Source organism: Schistocerca serialis, chromosome 6 (assembly GCF_023864345.2).
Source record: "Schistocerca serialis cubense isolate TAMUIC-IGC-003099 chromosome 6, iqSchSeri2.2, whole genome shotgun sequence".
Classification (NCBI taxonomy): domain Eukaryota; kingdom Metazoa; phylum Arthropoda; class Insecta; order Orthoptera; family Acrididae; genus Schistocerca; species Schistocerca serialis.
In genome coordinates, this window is record NC_064643.1 from 548827700 (window position 1) to 548848626 (window position 20927).

The 20927-nt window shown below is 45.6% G+C and overlaps 1 protein-coding gene across 1 annotated transcript; it reads left to right on the forward strand.

The window, feature by feature from the left end:
* Window positions 1-538: 538 nt before the first annotated feature.
* LOC126484977 (solute carrier family 52, riboflavin transporter, member 3-A-like) lies at window positions 539-20724 on the forward strand. Its single transcript, XM_050108581.1, has 2 exons — window positions 539-1657; window positions 20530-20724. Exons 1-2 carry the CDS (start codon window positions 539-541, stop codon window positions 20722-20724), a joined length of 1314 nt encoding a protein of 437 aa, XP_049964538.1.
* The last annotated feature ends 203 nt before the right edge of the window (window positions 20725-20927 follow it).

The following is a 20927-nucleotide window of genomic DNA, read 5'->3' on the forward strand; positions in this document are numbered from 1 at the left end:
CACAATATTATCTGTTCAGAAGACATAGTAACTGAATATGGCACCTTGCTAGGTCGTAGAAAATGACGTAGCTGAAGGCTATGCTAAACTGTCGTCTCTGCAACTGAGAGCGTATGTAGACAGTGAACTACCGCTAGCAAAGTCGGCTGTACAACTGGGGCGAGTGCAAGGGAGTCTCTCTAGACTAGACCTGCCGTATGGCGGCGCTCGGTCTGCAATCACTGATAGTGGCGACACGCGGGTCCGACGTATACTAACGGACCGCTGCCGATTTAAAGGCTACCACCTAGCAAGTGTAGTGTCTGGCGGTGACACCACAACTTTAAAGTGATTTTCTATCGCCACAGAGAGTGGAGCACTTGTCGCGACAACGTCGCAATATCAACTGTCAACTAATATAAATTAAACAACGACTCTTTTGCCAGTGTTGTTTACGAAATTCTTTTCTTTTACAGGTTGTCTGTAAACGAGGAAGGAAATCAGACCACTACTCACTCCTGACCTACCACCGCTACGAAGCAGTCAACGTGATATCGTCATGGCGTTCCTACTGAAACGGCTGTCGAACAATCAGATACTGGTGCACATCTTGGCAACGTTGTTTGGAATTGGTACGTGGCTGCCGGTAAATGGAATGTACGTCCAGTTGCCACTGCTCGTCCAGACACAGCCAGAAGGATGGAACCTGCCCTCGTACATTTCTATCATCGTACAAATTGCAAACATTGGGCCCATCCTGTACGGACTGTCGCAGAAATTTCTCCCAGGGAAGTTGAGAGATAGCTTCATTATTTACGGTATACTAACAACGGGTACTATTGCACTCTTGCTGATGGCACTGCTGTATCGGGAGACGACGTACTTTGGCACTGAGGAACACAGCACACCCTTTTTGGTACTGACGTTTTTCTGTGCCCTTGTTGGCTGCACCAGCCTCGTGCTCTTCATGCCATTCATGAGGAACTACAAAGAAATATATCTTATATCTTACTTCGTCGGAGAGGGCCTCAGTGGTTTTTTGCCAAGTGTGCTCGCCCTTATACAAGGTGTTGGAGGCAACCCAACGTGTGTGAACCAAACCGTCGTAAATACTACTAATCCTGACGACTCCTATACCGTACTCGTGTCGCAAGTACCGTCACCTAATTTTTCAACCACTGTCTTCGTCCTAATCATGTTCGCAATCCTCGTCATCAGCACCGTCTCTTTCGCACTTTTAAACAACCTGAAAAGCTGTAAGGCTGAGAGAGTTAAATCACAAATGGTGCCATGTAAAGTTTCCACCAGGGACGACAACGCTTCAGAAGCATCGAGCGACCAGACAGAGGGGCACGGCTCGCCGCTTTCCCGCTGCACCTACGGCTATTTGATGGTGTTAGTGTCCATAGTGGCTGCGTTCGGACACGGAGTGTTTCCTAGCATCCAGTCGTACTCCTGCCTACCGTACGGCAATGTCGCCTATCATCTGGCGGTAACTCTGTCCGCCATGGCGAACCCGCTGGCGTGCTTCGTACAGTTCTTCCTGCCGAGGACCTCAGTGAGAGCGATATCTGGAATCGCAGCGGTGAGCGCCGTTTTCGCCGCCTACGTCGTCGTCACAGCACTCATGAGTCCGGCACCACCTCTGGTTGGCTACACGATTGGTGAATTCCTCGTGGTGAGTATAAACTAATGGCACGCTGTGAATATTGCTTTTCTGCTGTGTGCAGCTCAGCGATTTCTTTTTACAATGTTTGTGTGTAAAATGCCGATGCCGCTGTGGTAGCCGAACACCAGTACGTTCAAGTTCGTGACAATGGTACTGAGTGACACTTGTGCGGAGATCGGATGTCTTGACGTTTCTACAGAACCCAAGACACTCAGTTAGTTTTTTGCTTCCACATTTGTTGGCTTTACCAACTCACAATCAGCTGTCACGTTCCATCCTAACCTAGAGCTGTGGCTAACCTACATATCAATCTAGTTGCCACAACTAGGTTTTATTTATTTATTTACGAGGGTTGTCCAGAAAGTAAGTTCCGATCGGTCGCGAAATGGAAACCACAGTGAAAACCAGAAACTTTTTTATTTTCCAACAGTTAGGTACACCTTCCAACTACTTCTCTACATATTCGCCGCTCCAACTTCGAGTTCTGTCGTAGTGTTGTATCAACTTTCCAATATCCTCTTCATAGAAAGCAGCCGCCTGTGCTTTCGGCCAGTTACCTGCACTGGTCTGCAGCTCGTTGTCTGTGCAAAGATTTTGTCTTCATAGCCAGCGGTTCTTGTGAGCAGAGATGAGACTCAGGGGGAGCCAATTAATGACTGTATTGTGGCTGATCAAACACTTCTCATCGGAAACGCTGCAGGAGCGTCTCCGTTGCCCCTGCAGGGTGCGGCCGAGAATTGGCATAAAGAAGGAACTGCTCGACAGTTCTGTTATGTGGGCTGCATGACACAGGCGAAATCTCTAACCAAGCCTTGATACTTGGCGGGAGACGCTATTCCCTACGCATCTTTACGTGCTCACTGTTCACTCAAAACAGAAAAGAGCGACGCGACACGATCGACGAGCATACTAGAGGCACTGCCAAACACGTATGTGCAAGGCTTTACCGGATTTTCCCAGTGGTTTCCATTTCGCGACCGATCGGAGCTTAGTTTCTGGACAACTCTCGTATTTTCCTTTCGCATTCACTGGGTTTGCGAGTTCACAATGGAGCTGTCGCGTTCCAACCTAACCTAGACCATGGGTGAAGCTGCATATTGCCCTTGTCACCACAATCAGATTTTCTGCTTCCACATTCTCTGGGTTCCCAACAAGAGTCCTAGGCTCCGCTGAAGCGTCACTCCCCAAAGTGTTCCGACCCACATTCTCTCCTCTGTGCATTCAGGTCCTACTAAACTGATAACATGCATTGTAGCTATACTGACGGTGACATAGTGCAATGAAAATGTGTGTGACGAATAAAGGGAGAATAATGTTCCAGTTTAATTTCCCTAAACTCGAGGAAAAATATAAAAGGAGAATGGATAGTGTTATTCTTTAAGTCTTTGAGTTGAAAGTCCTTTAAGTTTCAGACAAAATTTCGTATAAGTTCGATTATACAACGCTGTTAAGAGAATGATTTCCATTGCACGTAATAGTACACGTAGCTAAAGTCGAACATCTCACAATAATTACTGTTTGCTTAAATATGTGGCTAGCTTCAAAAGAGGGTGACAACGGCTATTCTCTTGAACAGCAGATTACATGGGAAAACATGAACTACCTTATTTTCAGCGTAAATGTGTTTTCTGAATGAATGGCTACTGATGACCTAGAAATCATTTATAGGTAGCTCAAAATACTAGAAGAAAATGAGCTGCGACGTTGTTTAACATACGCGGCTGGCTGCGTCCTCTTGTGACGATGATGAGGTCCCATACTCCGAGAAGCGTACGGGATGCGCGAGACACGCACCGCCGTACTAGTCAAGGTCCTAATGGAGGTGGTTTGCCACTACCTTCCTCCGACCATAATGGGGATGAATGATGATGATGAAGACGACACAACAACACCCTGTCATCTCGAGACAGAAAAAATTCCTGACCCCGCCGGGAATCTGTTAAGTCCCATAGTGCTCGGAGCCATTTGAACCATTTTGAACCCCGCCGGGAATCGAACCCGGAACCCCTTGTGCGGGAAGCGAGAACACTACCGCAAGACCACGAGCTGCGTCCTGCTTTATCTTAAATAATTTAAAATTCTGACCGTAAGTGCCTGTATTGCTTGCACATTTTAATTCTCTTTATTAATGAAGCCAGCTTTTAGCTAATATTAGGGCACCACGCCCAGCTTTAGGTGAATTTAGAGAATCCAGCAGCAACGGCTGCCAACAATTAACGTACATCTGCTACAATGGAAATGGCAATAGCTAGGAATAAAGGTGCTTTACACAGATATGGATATAACATAAAATCAGATATTTTATGTTCACGAACAATAAATATATTCTAAGATAAGAAACAGATATAATCCACGTAATAAAATGTTTGCGCACAAGTTTCAGTCTTTCTCTTCAAAGGAATCGAATAGAAGTAAGGATTAATAGTACGCAGTCTTTATACAATTAATGTTAACAATGAGCGTTGTATTTTCTTTGATTTTGTCATTTCGCAGATACGACTATTATCTTAGTTTACGGGATTTTGTGCTTTTTGTCACTTTGTGGTTTTTCACACTCAAAGAAATGTCTAGCACTTCTTCCGTTTCCAAGCGATAGTGCACTAGGTATGAGCTTCAATTTCCTATTAGCCGGAGTAATTAACCTGCGCCTTTTGCTAATCATAATTAAAATGTTTAAAACTACTATCAAAAATAAAACGTAGGTGGTGAGCTTACAACACTACTCAAATGAGAGTCGAATTCAGACTCCGATAAATAGACTATTCGAATCTCCAATTACATATACGAAGAAGCTTACTGTTGCTCATCATGAACACAGAGTAAATATGACAGTTATCGCTCAGTTACTTGGAAAATGTAAGTCACAAGATACACAGGGCGAGGCAGCTGAAATGAATAAATATATCGAGATGCGGTTTACGCCGAGTTATTACGGACAATACAGCGAATTTTCTGCCGGTCGCAAGTAAGTTTCGTCGCTTACAGTCACCGAATTTCGATTACGCCTTTGTTTTCTAATGTAACTGTATATTTTTTCTCTAACATTTGAAAAAACTCCTAAGAGAACTTCAATAACATAACATTTAAGGGACTTGATCAAGTAGCAACAAGATAACACGGCCGCAAACCTCTGTCCCGCCGTCAAGAGTTGAGGCTACACGAACAGCTGCCCTATTATACCAAATGTAAGTGAATACGTAAACCAGGTACAGTCCGTGTGTCATCACGGCTGTCATACCATGTTCTCAAAATGTTGACCTTCAGCATTGCTACAGACTGTAAAGTGATTCTGATTCTGAAGAAACAATACGGCACGTTTTTTATCTGGAATTAACGGCAGCACAGGCCCTGTTATAAGGTACTGCCTGCCTAAGGGAGTCGTCGCTGTTTCCTAATAGAGCTCTCGTTTTAATCTACGGCACAGATAAAAGTATATAAGTGTTAAGTTTGTTGAGTGTGCAGACCATTTAGCGTTCTCTACATCTACATCCATACTCCGCAAGCCACCTGACGGTGTGTGGCGGAGGGTACCTTGAGTACCTCTATCGGTTCTCCCTTCTATTCCAGTCTCGTATTGTTCGTGGAAAGAAGGATTGTCGGTATGCCTCTGTGTGGGCTCTAATCTCTCTGATTTTATCCTCATGGTCTCTTCGCGAGATATACGTAGGAGGGAGCAATATACTGCTTGACTGCTCTGTGAAGGTATGTTCTCGAAACTTCAACAAAAGCCCGTACCGAGCTACTGAGCGTCTCTCCTGCAGAGTCTTCCACTGGAGTTTATCTATCATCTCCGTAACGCTTTCGCGATTACTAAATGATCCTGTAACGAAGCGCGCTGTTCTCCGTTGGATCTTCTCTATCTCTTCTATCAACCCTATCTGGTACGGTTCCCACACTGCTGAGCAGTATTCAAGCAGTGGGCGAACTAGCGTACTGAAAACTACTTCCTTCGTTTTCGGGTTGCATTTCCTTAGGATTCTTCCAATGAATCTCAGTCTGGCATCTGCTTTACCGACGATCAACTTTATATGATCATTCCATTTTAAATCACTCCTAATGCGTACTTCCAGATAATTTTTGGAATTAACTGCTTCCAGTTGCTGACCTGCTATATTGTAGCTAAATGATAAGGGATCTTTCTGTCTATGTATTCGCAGTGTTTCCTGAACGACCGTTCTATTACTCTCTGGATGTTCTTTTAAGAGAGTCTGTCAGTACCTGTACATAATGGGAGGGACATCCGTCAACTTGGCACCATAATGATTGCCCCATGTCCAGTGTGAAGTCTTCCAACAGCTGTGCAACAGCCTATCATAGAAGCACGAGCAATACAACAGCGACCAGTGATGCAGGACTCAACAAACACACAAAACGCTGATAGCCCAAGAGCTCTGCTCTTATCCACTTCCTGAGCTAAGTGTTTGCTTACATTTGGTATAATAGGACAGACGTTTGTGGAAGCTCTTCTCCTGACGGTGAAACAGTGGTTTGCTTCGCTGTTACTAGATACTGTTTGTTCAAGTTCCACACTTATTACGTCTTTGGAGTTCTTTTAGAACCTTCTTTCAGACGACAAATATATTAAAAAAAAAAACAATTTCGGTGTCGTAATTCGACGTCTATAAACGAAAAATATTATTTGCGAACGTCAGGAAGTTTCCAATATTGTCCTCTATAACTTCGCGAAAACCGCACCTTGATATATTTGTTCATACTGGATATACACGTATCAAAAAAAGTTTTGCATCACCTCGGTTTCGAGAGTTCCGCAACCTGTAGAGAAAATTGGAATAGAGATCAACATAAACATCATTGCCGGCCTTTTTGTTGCTCATATTGTACCACCATACAGCGAGACCTTCAGATGTGGTGGTCCAGATTGCTGTACACTCCGGTACCTCTAATACCCAATAATACGTCCTCTCGCGTTTATACATGCCTGTATTCGTCGTGGCATACTATCCACAAGTTCATCAAGGCACTGTTGGTCCATATTCTCCCACTTCTCAACGGCGATTCGGCGTTGATCCCTCAGAGTGGTTCGTGGGTCACGTCGTCGATAAAGAGTCCTTTTCAATCCATCCCAGGTATGTTCGATAGGGATCCTGTCTGGAGAACATGCTGGCCACTCTAGTCGAGCGATGTCCCTATCCTGAAGGGAGTCATTCACAAGATGTGCACGATGGGAGCGTGAATTGTCGTCCATGAAGACGAATGCCTCGCCAATATGCTGCCGATATTGTTGCGCTATCGATCGAAGGATGACATTCACGTATCGTACAGCCGTTACGACGCCTTCCACAACCACCAGCGGCGTACGTCGGCCCCACAAAATGCCACCCCAAAACAGCAGGGAACCTCCACCTTGCTGCACACGCTGGATAGTGAGTCTAAGGCGTTCAGCCTGACCGGGTTGCCTCCAAACACGTCCCCGACGATTGTCTGGTTGAAGGCATATGCGACACTCATCGATGAAAAGAACGTGATGCCAATCCTGAGCGGTCCAGTCGGCATGTTGTTGGGCCCATGTGTACCGCGCTGCATAGTGTGGTGGTTGCAAAGGTGAACCTCGCCATGGACGTCGGAGTGAAGTTGCGCATCATGCAGCCTATTGCGCACAGTTTGAGTCGTAACAAGACGTCCTGTGGGTGCACGAAAAGCATTATTCAACATGGTGGCGTTGCTGTCAGGGTTTCTCAGAGCCATAATCCGTAGGTAGCGGTCATCCACTGCAGCATTAGTCCTTGGGCGGCCTGAGTGAGGCATGTCATCGACAGTTTCTGTCTCTCTGTGTCTCCTCTATGTCCGAAAAACATCGCTTTGGTTCACTCCAAGATGTCTGGACACTTCCCTTGTTGAGAGCCCTTTCTGGCACAAAGTAACAGTGAGGACGCGATCGAACCGCGGAACTGACCGTCTAGGCATGGTTGCACTACAGACAACGCGAACCGTGTACCTCCTTCCTGGTGCAATGACTGGAATTTATCGGCTGTCGGACCCCTTCCGTTGCATGGTTGTTTACATGTTTGGGCGGTTTTAGTGACATCTCTGATCACTCAAAGAAACTATGTCTGTGATACAATATCCAGAGTCAACGTCTATTTTTAGGATTTCCCGGAACAGGGGTGATGCAAAACCTTCTTTTGTGTGTGCATTTTGGGTGGCCTGTCTTAGTTACCTCACCCTGTATAGACACTAGATACACGAGTGAGACACATATCGTCAGACAGTGTCACAAAGGCAACTGAATATTTTGTCCTACCTAACGAAGGTAAGAGTTCAATGTGCCGTCGACAGCGCGGCCGTTAGAGACGGAGCACAAACTCTGAATATGAAAGGATGGGTAAGGAAACTGGTTGTGTCATTTTCGTAGGAATCACCCCAGTATTTACCAGTATTTGCTTTGGAAAAAGTTCGATAGTGTAGCGCTCAGACGAAAAACGTAGAAAGCTAGTCCACTGCTTACAAAATGGTTGTATCATTGTTCATTCCACCTCCACCGTGAGAAAACGTATGTGCTCTGTCTAACGAATATAGGTTTCGTCCCAGCGACAAAAAGATCGTGTTATTTGTGTATTCATTTACTCATGGTAACTAGTGATTATGTGCTAATAAGGAGTTGTGCAGCTGATCATTCAATTCTGTAGCTTTTTAGAAGACTGAAGACTACTGTAAATTTATTTTAATAATTAATCACAATTTAGAGCACACACTTTATTCTCGTGTCCCGTTTCCTCGTACTCTCGTCGCACACTCGGTAACAAGTCGAAAGTGTGTGTATGTCACGGTAATTGTTGGACGTAAATATTAAATATTAAAATAAATTTACAGCAGTCTTCGGAAGAGTTTTATGCACATTACATACACATTCACACAGATTTGTATGTTTACATATCACACACACACACACACACAGACACACGCGCGCGAGCGTGCAGACTCGCACGCACACATACACACACCAGGTTAGAAAAATCTCACGTAAGTCCATCAGACAGTTTCAACAGAAACTCGAACAGACAAAAAATTAGCAAATGGGAAGTAGGTCTACTGTCAGAGAATGAAGTCAGCATCAGACCAAGGGCACAGTGGGCTAAAGAAAGAATAAGAGCTGCTTGTAAACTCCGATGATTGCAACATAATTGCTTTGTAGGGTCCGACAACGTCCAATCACACATAATAATACACTGCACAACAGAATTGATGATGATGATTGGTTTGTGGGGCGCTCAACTGCGCGGTTATCAGCGCCCGTACAAATGCCCAACCTTTGCTCAGTCCAATCTCGTCACTTTCATGAATGATGATGAAGTAATGAGGACAACACAACACCCATTCATCTCGAGGCAGGTGAAAATCCCTGACCCCGCTGGGGTCCCATGCTCGGGAAGCGAAAACGCGACCGCGAGACCACGAGCTGCGAACTACACAACAGAATTAAAGAATCACTTTTTCTAAGCATCGTAATACCCATCCACTGTGACGTATAGGTTTGGAATTTTTCTCAATGGTGTCATAACCTTCCTCTGTAAGGGTGCAAAAGCCTGGCGCCCAGTGACGTCACCCTCAAGTTCGCCACCCTCAAAACAGCAAGGTGTGGACATCTGCGAAAAATAGACCCCAGCTCAAAAGTTCATGTGACCTATCACGTGGGTTAATGATGTCACATTGTCACCTAATTTCACCACAACTCTGCCCAGTGTCACTGCGGACGCGTCACACGATCTGACGGTCGTCATGTCTCCTCACCCCTTCTTTTGACGCCCCTGTAATGGAGGTTAGAACCGTGACACCTAGAGTTGAAATCACGCGGCTTTCTTATGAGCGGCCGAAGGCAACATTCCAGGCACATCGCCCAGAATCGGCACGAAAAGACCGCAGTGTGTGGCATAAAGGGCGTCAATGAAACCACCTCTTTCCCTGGGGCGTTGATTCCCATGCATTTCGCTGTCGAAAACGACGGTTCGCTGTGCAATGAGCAATAGGAAGAAGTTTTTCGAGACCTTTTACATTGCTGGCACCCTCTGGAGTTTCAGCCCAAGGATATTGTGGGGCTCCATTCCTATCGAACGTGTTCGCACCCATCTGGAGCAGAGCGCAATTGCAATTTTTGTTCTCACGTACAGTTTGGAAACCATAGGAACTGTTCAAAACCATTTGACGGCATTTGAAGGTGAGCCGAAGGAGCTAATAGTGATTATGCTTCTTCAGCGCTCCTATTTTGTATCCTCAAATGGCTCTAATCACTATCGGACTTAACATCTGAGGTCATCAGTCCCCTAGACTTAGAATTACTTAAACCTAATTAACCTAAGGACATCACACACATCCGTGCTCGAGGCAGGATTCGAACCTGCGACCGTAGCAGCAGCGCGGTTCCGGACTGAAGCGCCCAGAACCGCTCGGCCACAGCAGCCGGCTTTGTATCCTCCTGTGGAGTGTTCATAGGGTATACAACATTGAAACACTGCGTGAATAAAATGGCAAAAAGTCCCTCTAAGACCTCAAAACCCTCGGTGGCACCTGCCTAATTTTATTGAGAATTTTAATAATGCACTTCTTCAGACAGAATACGTGACGTCGTCCTAGGCGCTTGCAGACCGGCAATCCTTCTCACAGTCTCCGATCCCACACGGCCTATTATCAGGCGTGAGAGTAGCAGTGTAGCGAAGAAAGAGCAGCGGTGTAGCTTGCCCGATAGCGTCTGGGACTATAGTCGCGGGGTCTGTCTGTACAGGTGCATTTCACGAAAAAGTTAAGACTCATTGTAACGGTACTCACAGGTATTGTCCATTATGCAGTCTCTCTCATTCGATTTTGAGGAAACAATTTCGTAAAAAAAAATTGATTTTTTTCATCTTATAGTCTTATATCACAGTTTGATAATGAACTGGATTTCTTTTCCCTATTGCTCATAGTTATTGTGATGTTTCGAAATTAAACGAAACACGGCATATATTTTGAAAAGTTTGCAGTAAAATGTAGTTGCTTCCAAGTTTATGGCTGGAGTATTTTAGGCCATATAATTCTGTGTATTAAATGTAGCTAACATAGCAAAATTGTTTTTGAAGCTCAAAGAGAGCATTTCCTCGTTCCATTATCAAGTAAAAAACTGACATATTTGGAAGTTGTCCATGTCGAGACTGGCAGTGACGTACCACACAGGAGGCTGTTAGAGCCTACTGTGTCTTATTACTTGTCATATCGCTCCTGTGGGAACACTAGTGTCGCTAGGGTAACCTTCGCATTGCACGACCTTTATTGCAACATTTAGTACTGAGTGTCGTATCATATCAATAAGAACTGTACCTTCTTGCCACAGCATCCCACTGCATAAGGATATTCACTCATTGTCCACTACCTAAAGTCGCTTGTCATCTCCTGGGCCACATCCATTGACCTCCTTTGTGGAACCAACCAGTAATAAAGAATATAGGTTTCGGGTAAACTTTCTTTACTCTGCACTCATAACACTACTAGAGATCCCATCCTACAGCTTCATGCGCACGCCATTTTGTAGTCTGAAGTGGTCATCCTCCAACGCTTCGGTTCTGCGCTGCTGTAACGTAGAAAAAGTCGAATTTTCATTTGTAGCTAAAATTTGCCTATCTGCCCAGTCGACATCGCTTTTCACAGTGCGAATGCTGATTTTTAAAAGCGTTTCATTCTTCAGTATTTGGTCAGTTAGTGAAGAAACTGTAATTGTATAAAGTTTGTGGTAGCCAGATTTTGTGTGATTGCCCTACATTAAGATAATACCTCTCCTGAGCGTCCCACGGAGTGGCAACATGTACCAAATTGTTGTTGATACATTAGTGAATAGCAGATCTTAAATTCTTTCTACGTTTTGGTAAATTTGACTTAATAGGTTGAGTTCCAGCACTGTGTTTCAGACTCTTCCTCCCATTGCACACTAATGCGAAACCAGGCACTGGATCCATATTTGAGAGGACCATGGTTCAGGGCATAGGTCCTGATCCAGGCATCCAAGTATGGGTTTTCCAGGCTTTCATAAAGAATTAAATATTCGTACAAATGCTGCCGCGTGGAGTAGCCGCACTATCTGAGGCGCCCTGCCACAGACCACGCGGCTCCTCCTGTAGGAGGTTCGAGTCCTCCCTGGGGCATGGGTGTGTGTGTTGTCCTTAGAGTAAGTTAGTTTAAGTTAGATTAAGTAGTGTGTAAGTCTGTGGACCTATGACCTCAGCGGTTTGATCCCATAGGAACTTAAAAAAATACAAAAATACAACTGCTGGAATGTATAAAACATTCAGTATTCTCGTTGCGTTGAATTAGAATAAAATTTCAGGCTTACGCTGATAACATCCATTTTCTTTGTCAGGGACAAATGATTATCACCATACTGTCAGAGACAGTTACACAGTTTGATCTCTATGGCCCAGTTGATGGAAGAGACTCAGTAATTTTCACGCCTAAGATCAGATTTTTGTTTCATCAAACATAATTTTTCATTTATTCGTGACTGTGTGCTCTAAAACAGCTGATATGTCTACATTACGATTTTAAAATGCCGTCTTCATTCTGCACAACGCTCGGAAACTGTACAGATTGATTGATCGATATAGTTACTACTCAGTGATAAGACCGCTCGTAAAAATCAGGATCTGTCAGGTGGAGACTGTACTGGACAGGATGCAAAACTCTCTTACCTTCTTGACCGAAACTCTCTCTGTCCGATCAAGTCTCGAAAGGCCCAATGGTACCGACCGACCGTTATGTCATCCTAAGCGGATAGGCTTCACTAGTTGCGGATATAGAGGGGCATGTGGTCATCACACCGCGCTCCCGGCTGTTTCAGTTTTCGTGACTGGAGCCACTATTTCTCAGTCAGGTAACTCCTCAATTGGTCACACGAGAGCTGAGTGGAGCCCGCTCACCAACAGTGCTCGGGAGACCCATCCAAGTGTAGCCAAGTACGACAGCACTTAACTTTGGTGATCTGAGGGAAAGCAGTGTTACCACTGCAGCAAAGCTTTGGCTCTCTTACCTTCTTGGGTGGTCGCAAAATAGGCCTTCCCAGAACTCTAACCATTTCGCTACCTGTAACCTTGGGACGCTATCTATTTTGCCACTTACAGAACCACAGAAAGAAAGAGGCGAGTTGTTTGGAGGGCCCTGCACCTAATGCCTCAAACTACCTCAGTTGGGGAGAGATCTGGCGACCTTGCTGTCTAAAGTAGGGTTTGGCAAGCACGAAGACTAGAAGTACAAACTCTCGCTGTGTCTGGGCTGCCATTATCTTGCTGAAAGGTAAGCCCAGAATGGCTTGCCATGAAGGGTGAAAAAATGGGGCGTACATTGTGGTCGACTTCCCATGTGCTGCAAGGAAGCCGCATATGTCAACCAAATATATTTTGCTGTGAAGCGAAATGGTACCCCAAACCATTATTCGTGATTGTTGGACTGTATGGTGGGCGACAGCCAAGCTCGTATCCTACTGCTGTCTGGGGAATCTCCAGACATGTCTTTGGGTTGGAATCTCATTGACTGAAGTAGAATTGTCTCCAGTGATAAGTCCCACTTTGAACTAAGCCCCAGTGACCGGCGATGACCAGCCCTGGACAGCAGTCGAATATCAACCCGAGTGTCCTATGTCATACGGCCCTACAACCAGATGCGATGGTCTGGGGTACTATTCCATTTCGTAGCAGGATATCTTCCGTTAACATCTGCGGCATACTTACAGCCCAGCAGCACACTGACGACGTTATACACTCTGTCCTGTCACCCTTCATGGCAAGCCATCAGCAAGGTAATGACAGCTCACACATAGTGAGAGTTTCTACTGCTTCCCTTCGTGCTTTCCAAACCCTACTTCAGTCAATAAGGTTGTCGGATGTCTCCCCAATTGAGGAAGTTTGGACAATTATAGGCAGGGGCCTCAGACCAACTCAGTATTTGAAGATCTAATGCACCAGTTGGACTGAATTTGGCACGATATTCCTCAGCAGAAGAGACAATAACTCTATCAGTCAGTGTAAGCCAAGAAAGTGCTTGTCTTGCATAATGGCCAGAGGTGGACCAATTAATTATTCACTTGCTCAATTTGTGAAGCCCTTTATCTTGAATAAATAATCCAATTTTTCAGAAACTTTAATCATCTGATTGTGCATACACATCCATCACATCCATCGATATGCATCCCATTCGGATAATTCCTTCATAGCGCATGCTTTTTTTTTGTTTTTGTGTCTTTTTATTTTCATTTACGTTGTTATACAGAGCTACAACTGCTTCTGACATTAAGTATGAGGATCTGTCTCTCTTTCCCTTTGTGTCTCTCTATCTCTCTCAGAGCATCAGAATCTGCCCCTCATCGCTCGTCTGGTGGACACTAAGCACAGGTGCTGTTTTTCCATAATCTTCTTATGGTTGTATTTGATAACTTCTGGTTTGTGTTGCCGTCTCAGTTCTCTTCTCAGATTTCTTGTGTCTCCTTCAACGCTTTCAGATGGCCCATGATAGACCAGTCTTCACTGCTCCTCAGTGCGGACGTCGTTGGGAGCGGCTGAACGACCTGGCAGCAACGCAGTCGAACTCGACGACTCTCTGCAGCGTCTCGGCAAGGAGAGACACTTTATCGATGGCCACAGACAGTGAGGGGACGAGGGCGCCAGGTCACTTGTGGGAACTGCTAATGCCAGTGCGTCGCTTGGCGGAACAGCCATTATACGGCGACTCGGCGACTCGGCGGACAGCCGTCGAAGCGCTTGCACTCCTGTCTCCTGCCGTTGTGGTGTTGTCATCTGTGCGGCGCTGATTTTTCTCCAGAGAAGGATCCGCTGTCCCTCTTGTGTGCCGTCTCGATCACGCTTTATGGCGCGCAGGACCCTTCCTGCCTCTTACTGAGGCTGGCTGGCGTCTGCTTGGTGTTGTTTACCCCCTCTTCTGTTTGTATAGTTCGTCACGCTGACGAGCTAACGCGACCCTAAAACTCTCACAGTCACAATAACTAGCAACCGGCGCACTGCCACAGTTTTTGGACTTGGGTATGTGCTTCATCGGTAGCGGATGGTTGGCGCTCGCGTGGTTGCCCACACACTGAAGGCATGCTTCTGGGAAAGAGCAGTAGTGTGCCACTTGTCACACCCCTGGCAGGGAAAGCACTTAGGCGATCCTCTCTTTTGGAGAAGCCGCCCGACATTGAATGTGGCATTGGCCACACTGTTCAGTTGAAACAGCTTCCATATGTCCGAGTTGACAGCGATCTCCAGGATCAGTGGAGACATCTCGAGGCCATTACCACACTACACAGTACAAACCGCAAATTCCAGGTCCACCAGGTGTACAATGTCGTCAGTGTACTGCTTGAAGACTTCCTTGATGAGCATCTCCAAAATGGTGACATGTGTGTGGAAGGCCAGTGCTGCCTCCTAGCTCTTCACCTTCCGGAAGTCTTTACAGTTAGAGGATAGTACTCGCACCGTGTACAGCCCTGCAGCATTGACGGTGTAACTCGCTGTCGTGCACTGGTTGAGACGTTTCAGGAAACGTCTACAATCGCCTTTCACTTGTACCGCGATGGGAGGTAGCTTCTGCGCTGAATGCCTGGCTCTTGACGCTCGGTGGGAGCTGCCCACATCTACATTTGGCTGCTGCCTGGGTAACAGCTGGTTTGGGCTACCTTCTTCTTGTGCAGCATGGTACGTGACCTACTGTCCATGCTGAGGTTGTTATTGCGTCAGAGGAATGGGATTCGTAAAAGCCAGAAAGCGGTTATCAGTTTTCGCTTAGGCATGCTGTTCTTCTTGGCAGTTAGCGCAGAATGAGCCGCACGCTTTGGTTTGAGAGTCTGTCAACCACCCATAGCGCTTGTGTCAGATGTAGATTTGAAGCGAGGGTGGGGAGATGTGGGAGGAGTGTTCTTCGACGCCACAGACTTCCATCTATGTTCCAGAGGATGGTGATTCGTAAGCGCCAGGAAGTGGTTACCAGTTTTCGTTGTGGGGCGTTGTTCTTGTTGGCATTTGATGCATAACGAGCTACATGTAGCATCATATTGAGGAGCCCGCGTGCTAAAGTATTATTCCAATATCTTGATTACTGCTGAAGTAGGCAGGGTATCAGACATCAAAAGAATTAAGAGAAGTGATGCAAGGATCGGTATAGTCCATATCAGTGTGTGACTGAGATGCTTGGAGATCTTACATGTGAATCTTTGTCAGAAAACAACGTTGTGCCCGTGACATATTTTCGGAAAATTTAAAGAACTGCTAAAGGAGGGAGACTGTGATAATTCTGCTACCACCATTGTGCGTGATGTATATGTATCATGAGAGAATAAAATAGGCATTGTACCAAGTCAAATAGAGCACTCAAAAAGTGGTTCAAATGGCTCTGCGCACTATGGGACTTAACATCTGAGGTCATTAGCCCCTAGACTTAGAACTACTTAAATCTAACTAACCTAAGAACATCACACACATCCATGCCCGAGGCATCATTCGAATCTGCGACAGTAGCAGCAGCGCGGTTCCGGACTGAAGCGCCTAGAATCGCTCGGCCACAGCGGTCGGCTAATAGAGCACTCCATAGGTGTGGTGAAGCTGCGTTTGTGGGACTCTTGTCTCATCATTCATGCGGTTCAGCTTCACTGGACCAACAGTACCATCAGTAGTTTTCACGTCAGTGAATGCTCACCAAGTAGGGCTCAACAGAAGTGTGGCCCTACCCCTAAAGATAGTAGTTTGCTACGTGGCAACACAGTCGACCTGCTAGCCAAATGTGGACCCACAATGAGGCCCATTTCAAAATCTGCCAACTGCTGATAACGCAGTCTCATACGAGTACGTAGCATCTTGTGCCGCTTACAGTGATTAGTCAGCATGTCACGGTACTCACGCGCCTTACGTATCCTGATAGGCCTGGTGACAACAATAGACACGAACAACACTAACGCGTTCTAGTGGCTATTCTACCTGTCACAGAAAACTGCAGCACCTATCACTGACAAATCTACCGATAGTGTGTACATGTACAACGCTACGTTGTCTTCCAACCATGCCTTCTGGGTGCTTCACTTTTTTTTATCAGACAGTGTAAGTGGAACGTTGACGTTTAGATCTTAACACGAAATGTAAACAAGTAACGTTGTACTGAAGTCTTGAGATACTCCCCATTTGATGTTAGTCATATATCGAGTACACTGTGCTCACTCCATAGATCTACCAAGAGCATGAGATGCGATGGCGTCGAACGGTAATGTGCGTCCAACTGTGGACACGGTTTCGGTGGCACACTCGACGGGACGAGGAGAAGGCAGCACCTCCGACGTGTCACGTGGCTTACAGGAATGTGACACCCCTCGTTCCAAAATGCCAAGAGTGTCGTGAGAGTGCCCTTTGTTTTTAGGGGTGCGAAACATGGAAAACGGTGTAGCGGACTACCGTCCGGCGGAATTCGCTTCGTTGACGGCCCCATCTGCCTCCACAACCGAGCCACATGACCTGGGAATGTGGACATGGACGTGGGCATTATGCAGAAAAGTCTCAACCCTAGAACATTGTAGCGAAATGGAAGTCCTACAGAGAAACGACATTTGTTTTGGAGAGTGGAAATTGTCCATAAATATAAAGATCGACAGAAAGACCCGTTATTGTATGATTATACGATTGCAGACCAGTCAGCTACTTCCATAAAATACCTAGGAGCTATCACAGTTTGTTATATACTCTAAAGATCCGCGATGTACACACTTCAAAAAAAGTTTTCCGTCACCCTGGTTCCCAAAACTCCTGAAGATGGACGTTGACTGTGAATATTATATCACAGATACAGTCCCGTTGATTGTTCAGAGATGTCACTAAACCCGCCCAAAGATGTAAGCAACCATGCAGGAGCAGGTCCGACAGCCGATCAGTTCCAATCATTCCACCAGGAAGGAGTTACACGGCTCATGTTGTGCCAGGAAGGGCTCAACAAGGGAAGTGTTCAGGCGTCTCGGAGTGAACCAAAGAGTTGTTGTTCGGACATGGAAGAGATACAGAGAGACATTAACAGTCGATGACATGCCTCGCTCAGTTCGCCCGAGGGCTACTATTGCAGTGGATGACCTCTACCTATAGATTATGGCTCGGAGGAACCCTGACAGGAACGCCACCATGTTGAATAATGCTTTTCGTGCAGCCACAGGACGTCGTGTTACGACTCAAACTGTGCACAATAGGCTGTATGATGCGCAACTTCACTCCCGACGTCCATGGCTAGGTCCATTTTTGCAACCACGACACTGTGCAGAGCGGTACACATGGGCCCAACAACATGCTGAATGGACCGCTCAGGATTGGCATCACGTTCTCTTCACCGATGAGTGTCGCATATGCCTTCAACCAGATAATCGTCGAAGACGTGTTTCGAACAACCAAGTCAGGCTGAACGCCTTAGACACACTGTCCAGCAAGTGCAGCGAGGTGGAGGTTCCCTGCTGTTTTGGGGTGGCATTATGCGGGCCGATGTACGCCGCTGGTGGTCATGGAAGGCGCCATAACGGCTGTACGATATGTGAATGCCATCCTCCGACCGATAGTGTAACCATATCGGCAGCGTATAGGCGACGCATACGTCTTCATAGACGACAATTCGCGCCCCCATCGTGTACATCTTGTGAATGACTTCCTTCAGGAAAACGACATCGCTCGACTAGAGTGGCTAGCATGTTCTCCAGACATGAACGCTGTCGAACATGCCCGGGATGGATTGAAAAGTGCTGTTTAAGGACGACGTGACTCACCAACCACTGTGATGGATCTACGCCGAATCACCGTTGAGGAGTGAGACAATGTGGACCAACAATGCCTTGATGAACTTGTGGATAGTATGCCTCGACGAATTTGCATCAGAGCAAGAGAACGTGCTACCTGGTATTAGAGGTACAGGAGTGTACAGCAACTGAAGGTCTCGCTGTATGGTTCCACAACATGCAATGTGTTGTATTCATGAGCAATAAAAAAGGCGGAAATGATGTTTATGTTGATCTCTGTTTAATTTTCTGTACAGGTTCCGGAACTCTCGGATCCTAGATGATGCAAAACTCCTTTTTATGTGTGTATATAACATCCGATCCCAGTTGCCCAGACACACACACACACACACACACACACACACACACACACACACATACACACGCGCGCGCGCGCGCGCTCTCGAACACACACACAAACACACACACACACACGTACACAAAGAATATTGCCTAGAATCACCGTAGAGATACATAAATCGCATCTCAATACCATGTTCTTTAGTCAGGAAGATGCGTATGAGGGCGTCTTTTTATAAGATCAGTGAGACATTTACCTAAATAGAAAAGTCTCTAAACAAAACAAACGGAGGCTGCTTGCCATAAGATGCAAGTGTGATTAATGATCTCTGATTGTGACCAAAAGAATCGAGTTTGTGTAAAAATAAAAATTGTCTCTATTATTATTTATCAAAACTGCGTTACATATCGAGTAAAAACCACGTGTGACACTATTGTCGTATCTTATTTGTTTTATAGCAACAACAAAATACGCATGGATCACATATTGATACCACTACTGAAAAAATCGTGTTACATGATTGATTAGTTGTGGTTGGCCCATGAACCGGCTGCTGACGCTGGACTCATATGATGTGGTTTTCTACAACAAGAAAGCAACTCCTGGAGACGGTAGCGAACTGCAGAGAATCGAAGATTCATACAGGGACCTGTATTCAAGTACTGCACATAAACAGGCCAAGAAATCCGTAATGTACAATTACAATATTGTTGACAAATCACTAGAAACAGTAATTACCGTAAAATGCCTGGAAGCAACCATTCGGAGCGACCAAAAATGGAATAACTACATAAAGCAAATAGGTGGAACAGCGTGCGCAGGACACAGATTTACTGGAGATATCTTAAGGAAACGTAATCCATTTATAAAACAAGTGAGTAACAAAACATTGGCCGAATTTTTTTTTTTTTACCTTTTTAGTGTTGCTCGTTAGCTTTGGACCGTTAACAGATCACTTTAATAGAAGAGACAGATGAGGTCCAATGAAGAGCAGCAGGCACGTGATCGTTTAGTTGATGTGAGAACATTTTGGTGATGCTAAACAATCTCCTGTGGTACAGAAGAGTTGAAGTTTCCTGAAGGATTTGTTTCTCAGGCGACATCCAATGATTACATGAATAATTTAGTGTGAACGAAATAGAAAGGAAACGTGGTGGCAAAGAGATATGAAGGAAATAGTGGCTTCCAGCCACACAGGGGAATGCGGCAATGCAATGGAGAGAGTTGAAAATTTGTGATGGAATGGGTCTCGAGCACGAATGCTGCACTTCTCTATGGTTGTAATAACCGTCTCTGCCATCCGGAAAGGCTTTCTGTCAGACCAAGTTCCTACCTTTCCAATCGCAGCACCGCAACGGCCTCACTAACACTAACACCCTACTCACAAATTTCTGATTACCGTAGCAGTTTGGTTGTTGGAGGTGCATCTGCACTGAAACTTTTTCGTCACGTAGCTGTCGCACCAATGTATTATACATATGAGTGATGTCTGTTTTCTTAGACACATCCGACAGAACAGACACCACTCATCCAACGACCAGTCCACGTTCTTAGTCACTGAATTCTCCTGACCAACCCATTTTGCTGCCTCTCTACTGACAATACATTACTCCTCACCTCCTTTTATACTGGCGGATCCGCCTCTCATGACATTTAGCGGTTAATTCCACATTACATAGGGGTGTCCGGATACTTCTGATCAGATATTGTACCTATGAAGATGGTGCATACTGTTGTGTCTTCCTAGAAAAGTGAACGAACGTTACCTCACTTAGTACTTCTTCCTAAAACTAACAAGTACTTACATTTGCTTGATTGCAGGTCATATCGTGGATAATCTTCACCGGCGGAATTTCGTACATCAAGATGGCTATAGCGTCCATTTTCCGGTCAGAAGGAGGCCGCAGTCTGTTCTGGTGTGGCGCCGTGCAGCAGCTCGGCTCTGCCACAGCCTCTGTGGTCACTTTCAGCGTTGTGAACTACGCTGACATCTTCCACTCATACACGCCATGCTGAACTGCTGTATGGGCAGTGTCTTGCCCAGTGAATAAACGTGTCACAATGCTGTGAAACTGCAAATAATGGTTAAAGCTAGAAATAAATCTCCATACTATATGTATTCTGACATTTAAAATAAATAATATGCAGAGTGCTGTAAAAGACTCAATATTACTGCATAAAATTCATTGGGGAAAGAAAACGAATAAGAAGTAGCGCAC

Coding starts and splice junctions, on each gene's coding strand:
- LOC126484977 (XM_050108581.1), top strand. CDS start 539: ATGGCGTTCCTACTGAAACGGCTGTCGAACAATCAGATACTGGTGCAC. Junction 1,658..20,529: donor CGATTGGTGAATTCCTCGTG/GTGAGTATAAAC, acceptor GCTTGATTGCAG/GTCATATCGTGGATAATCTT.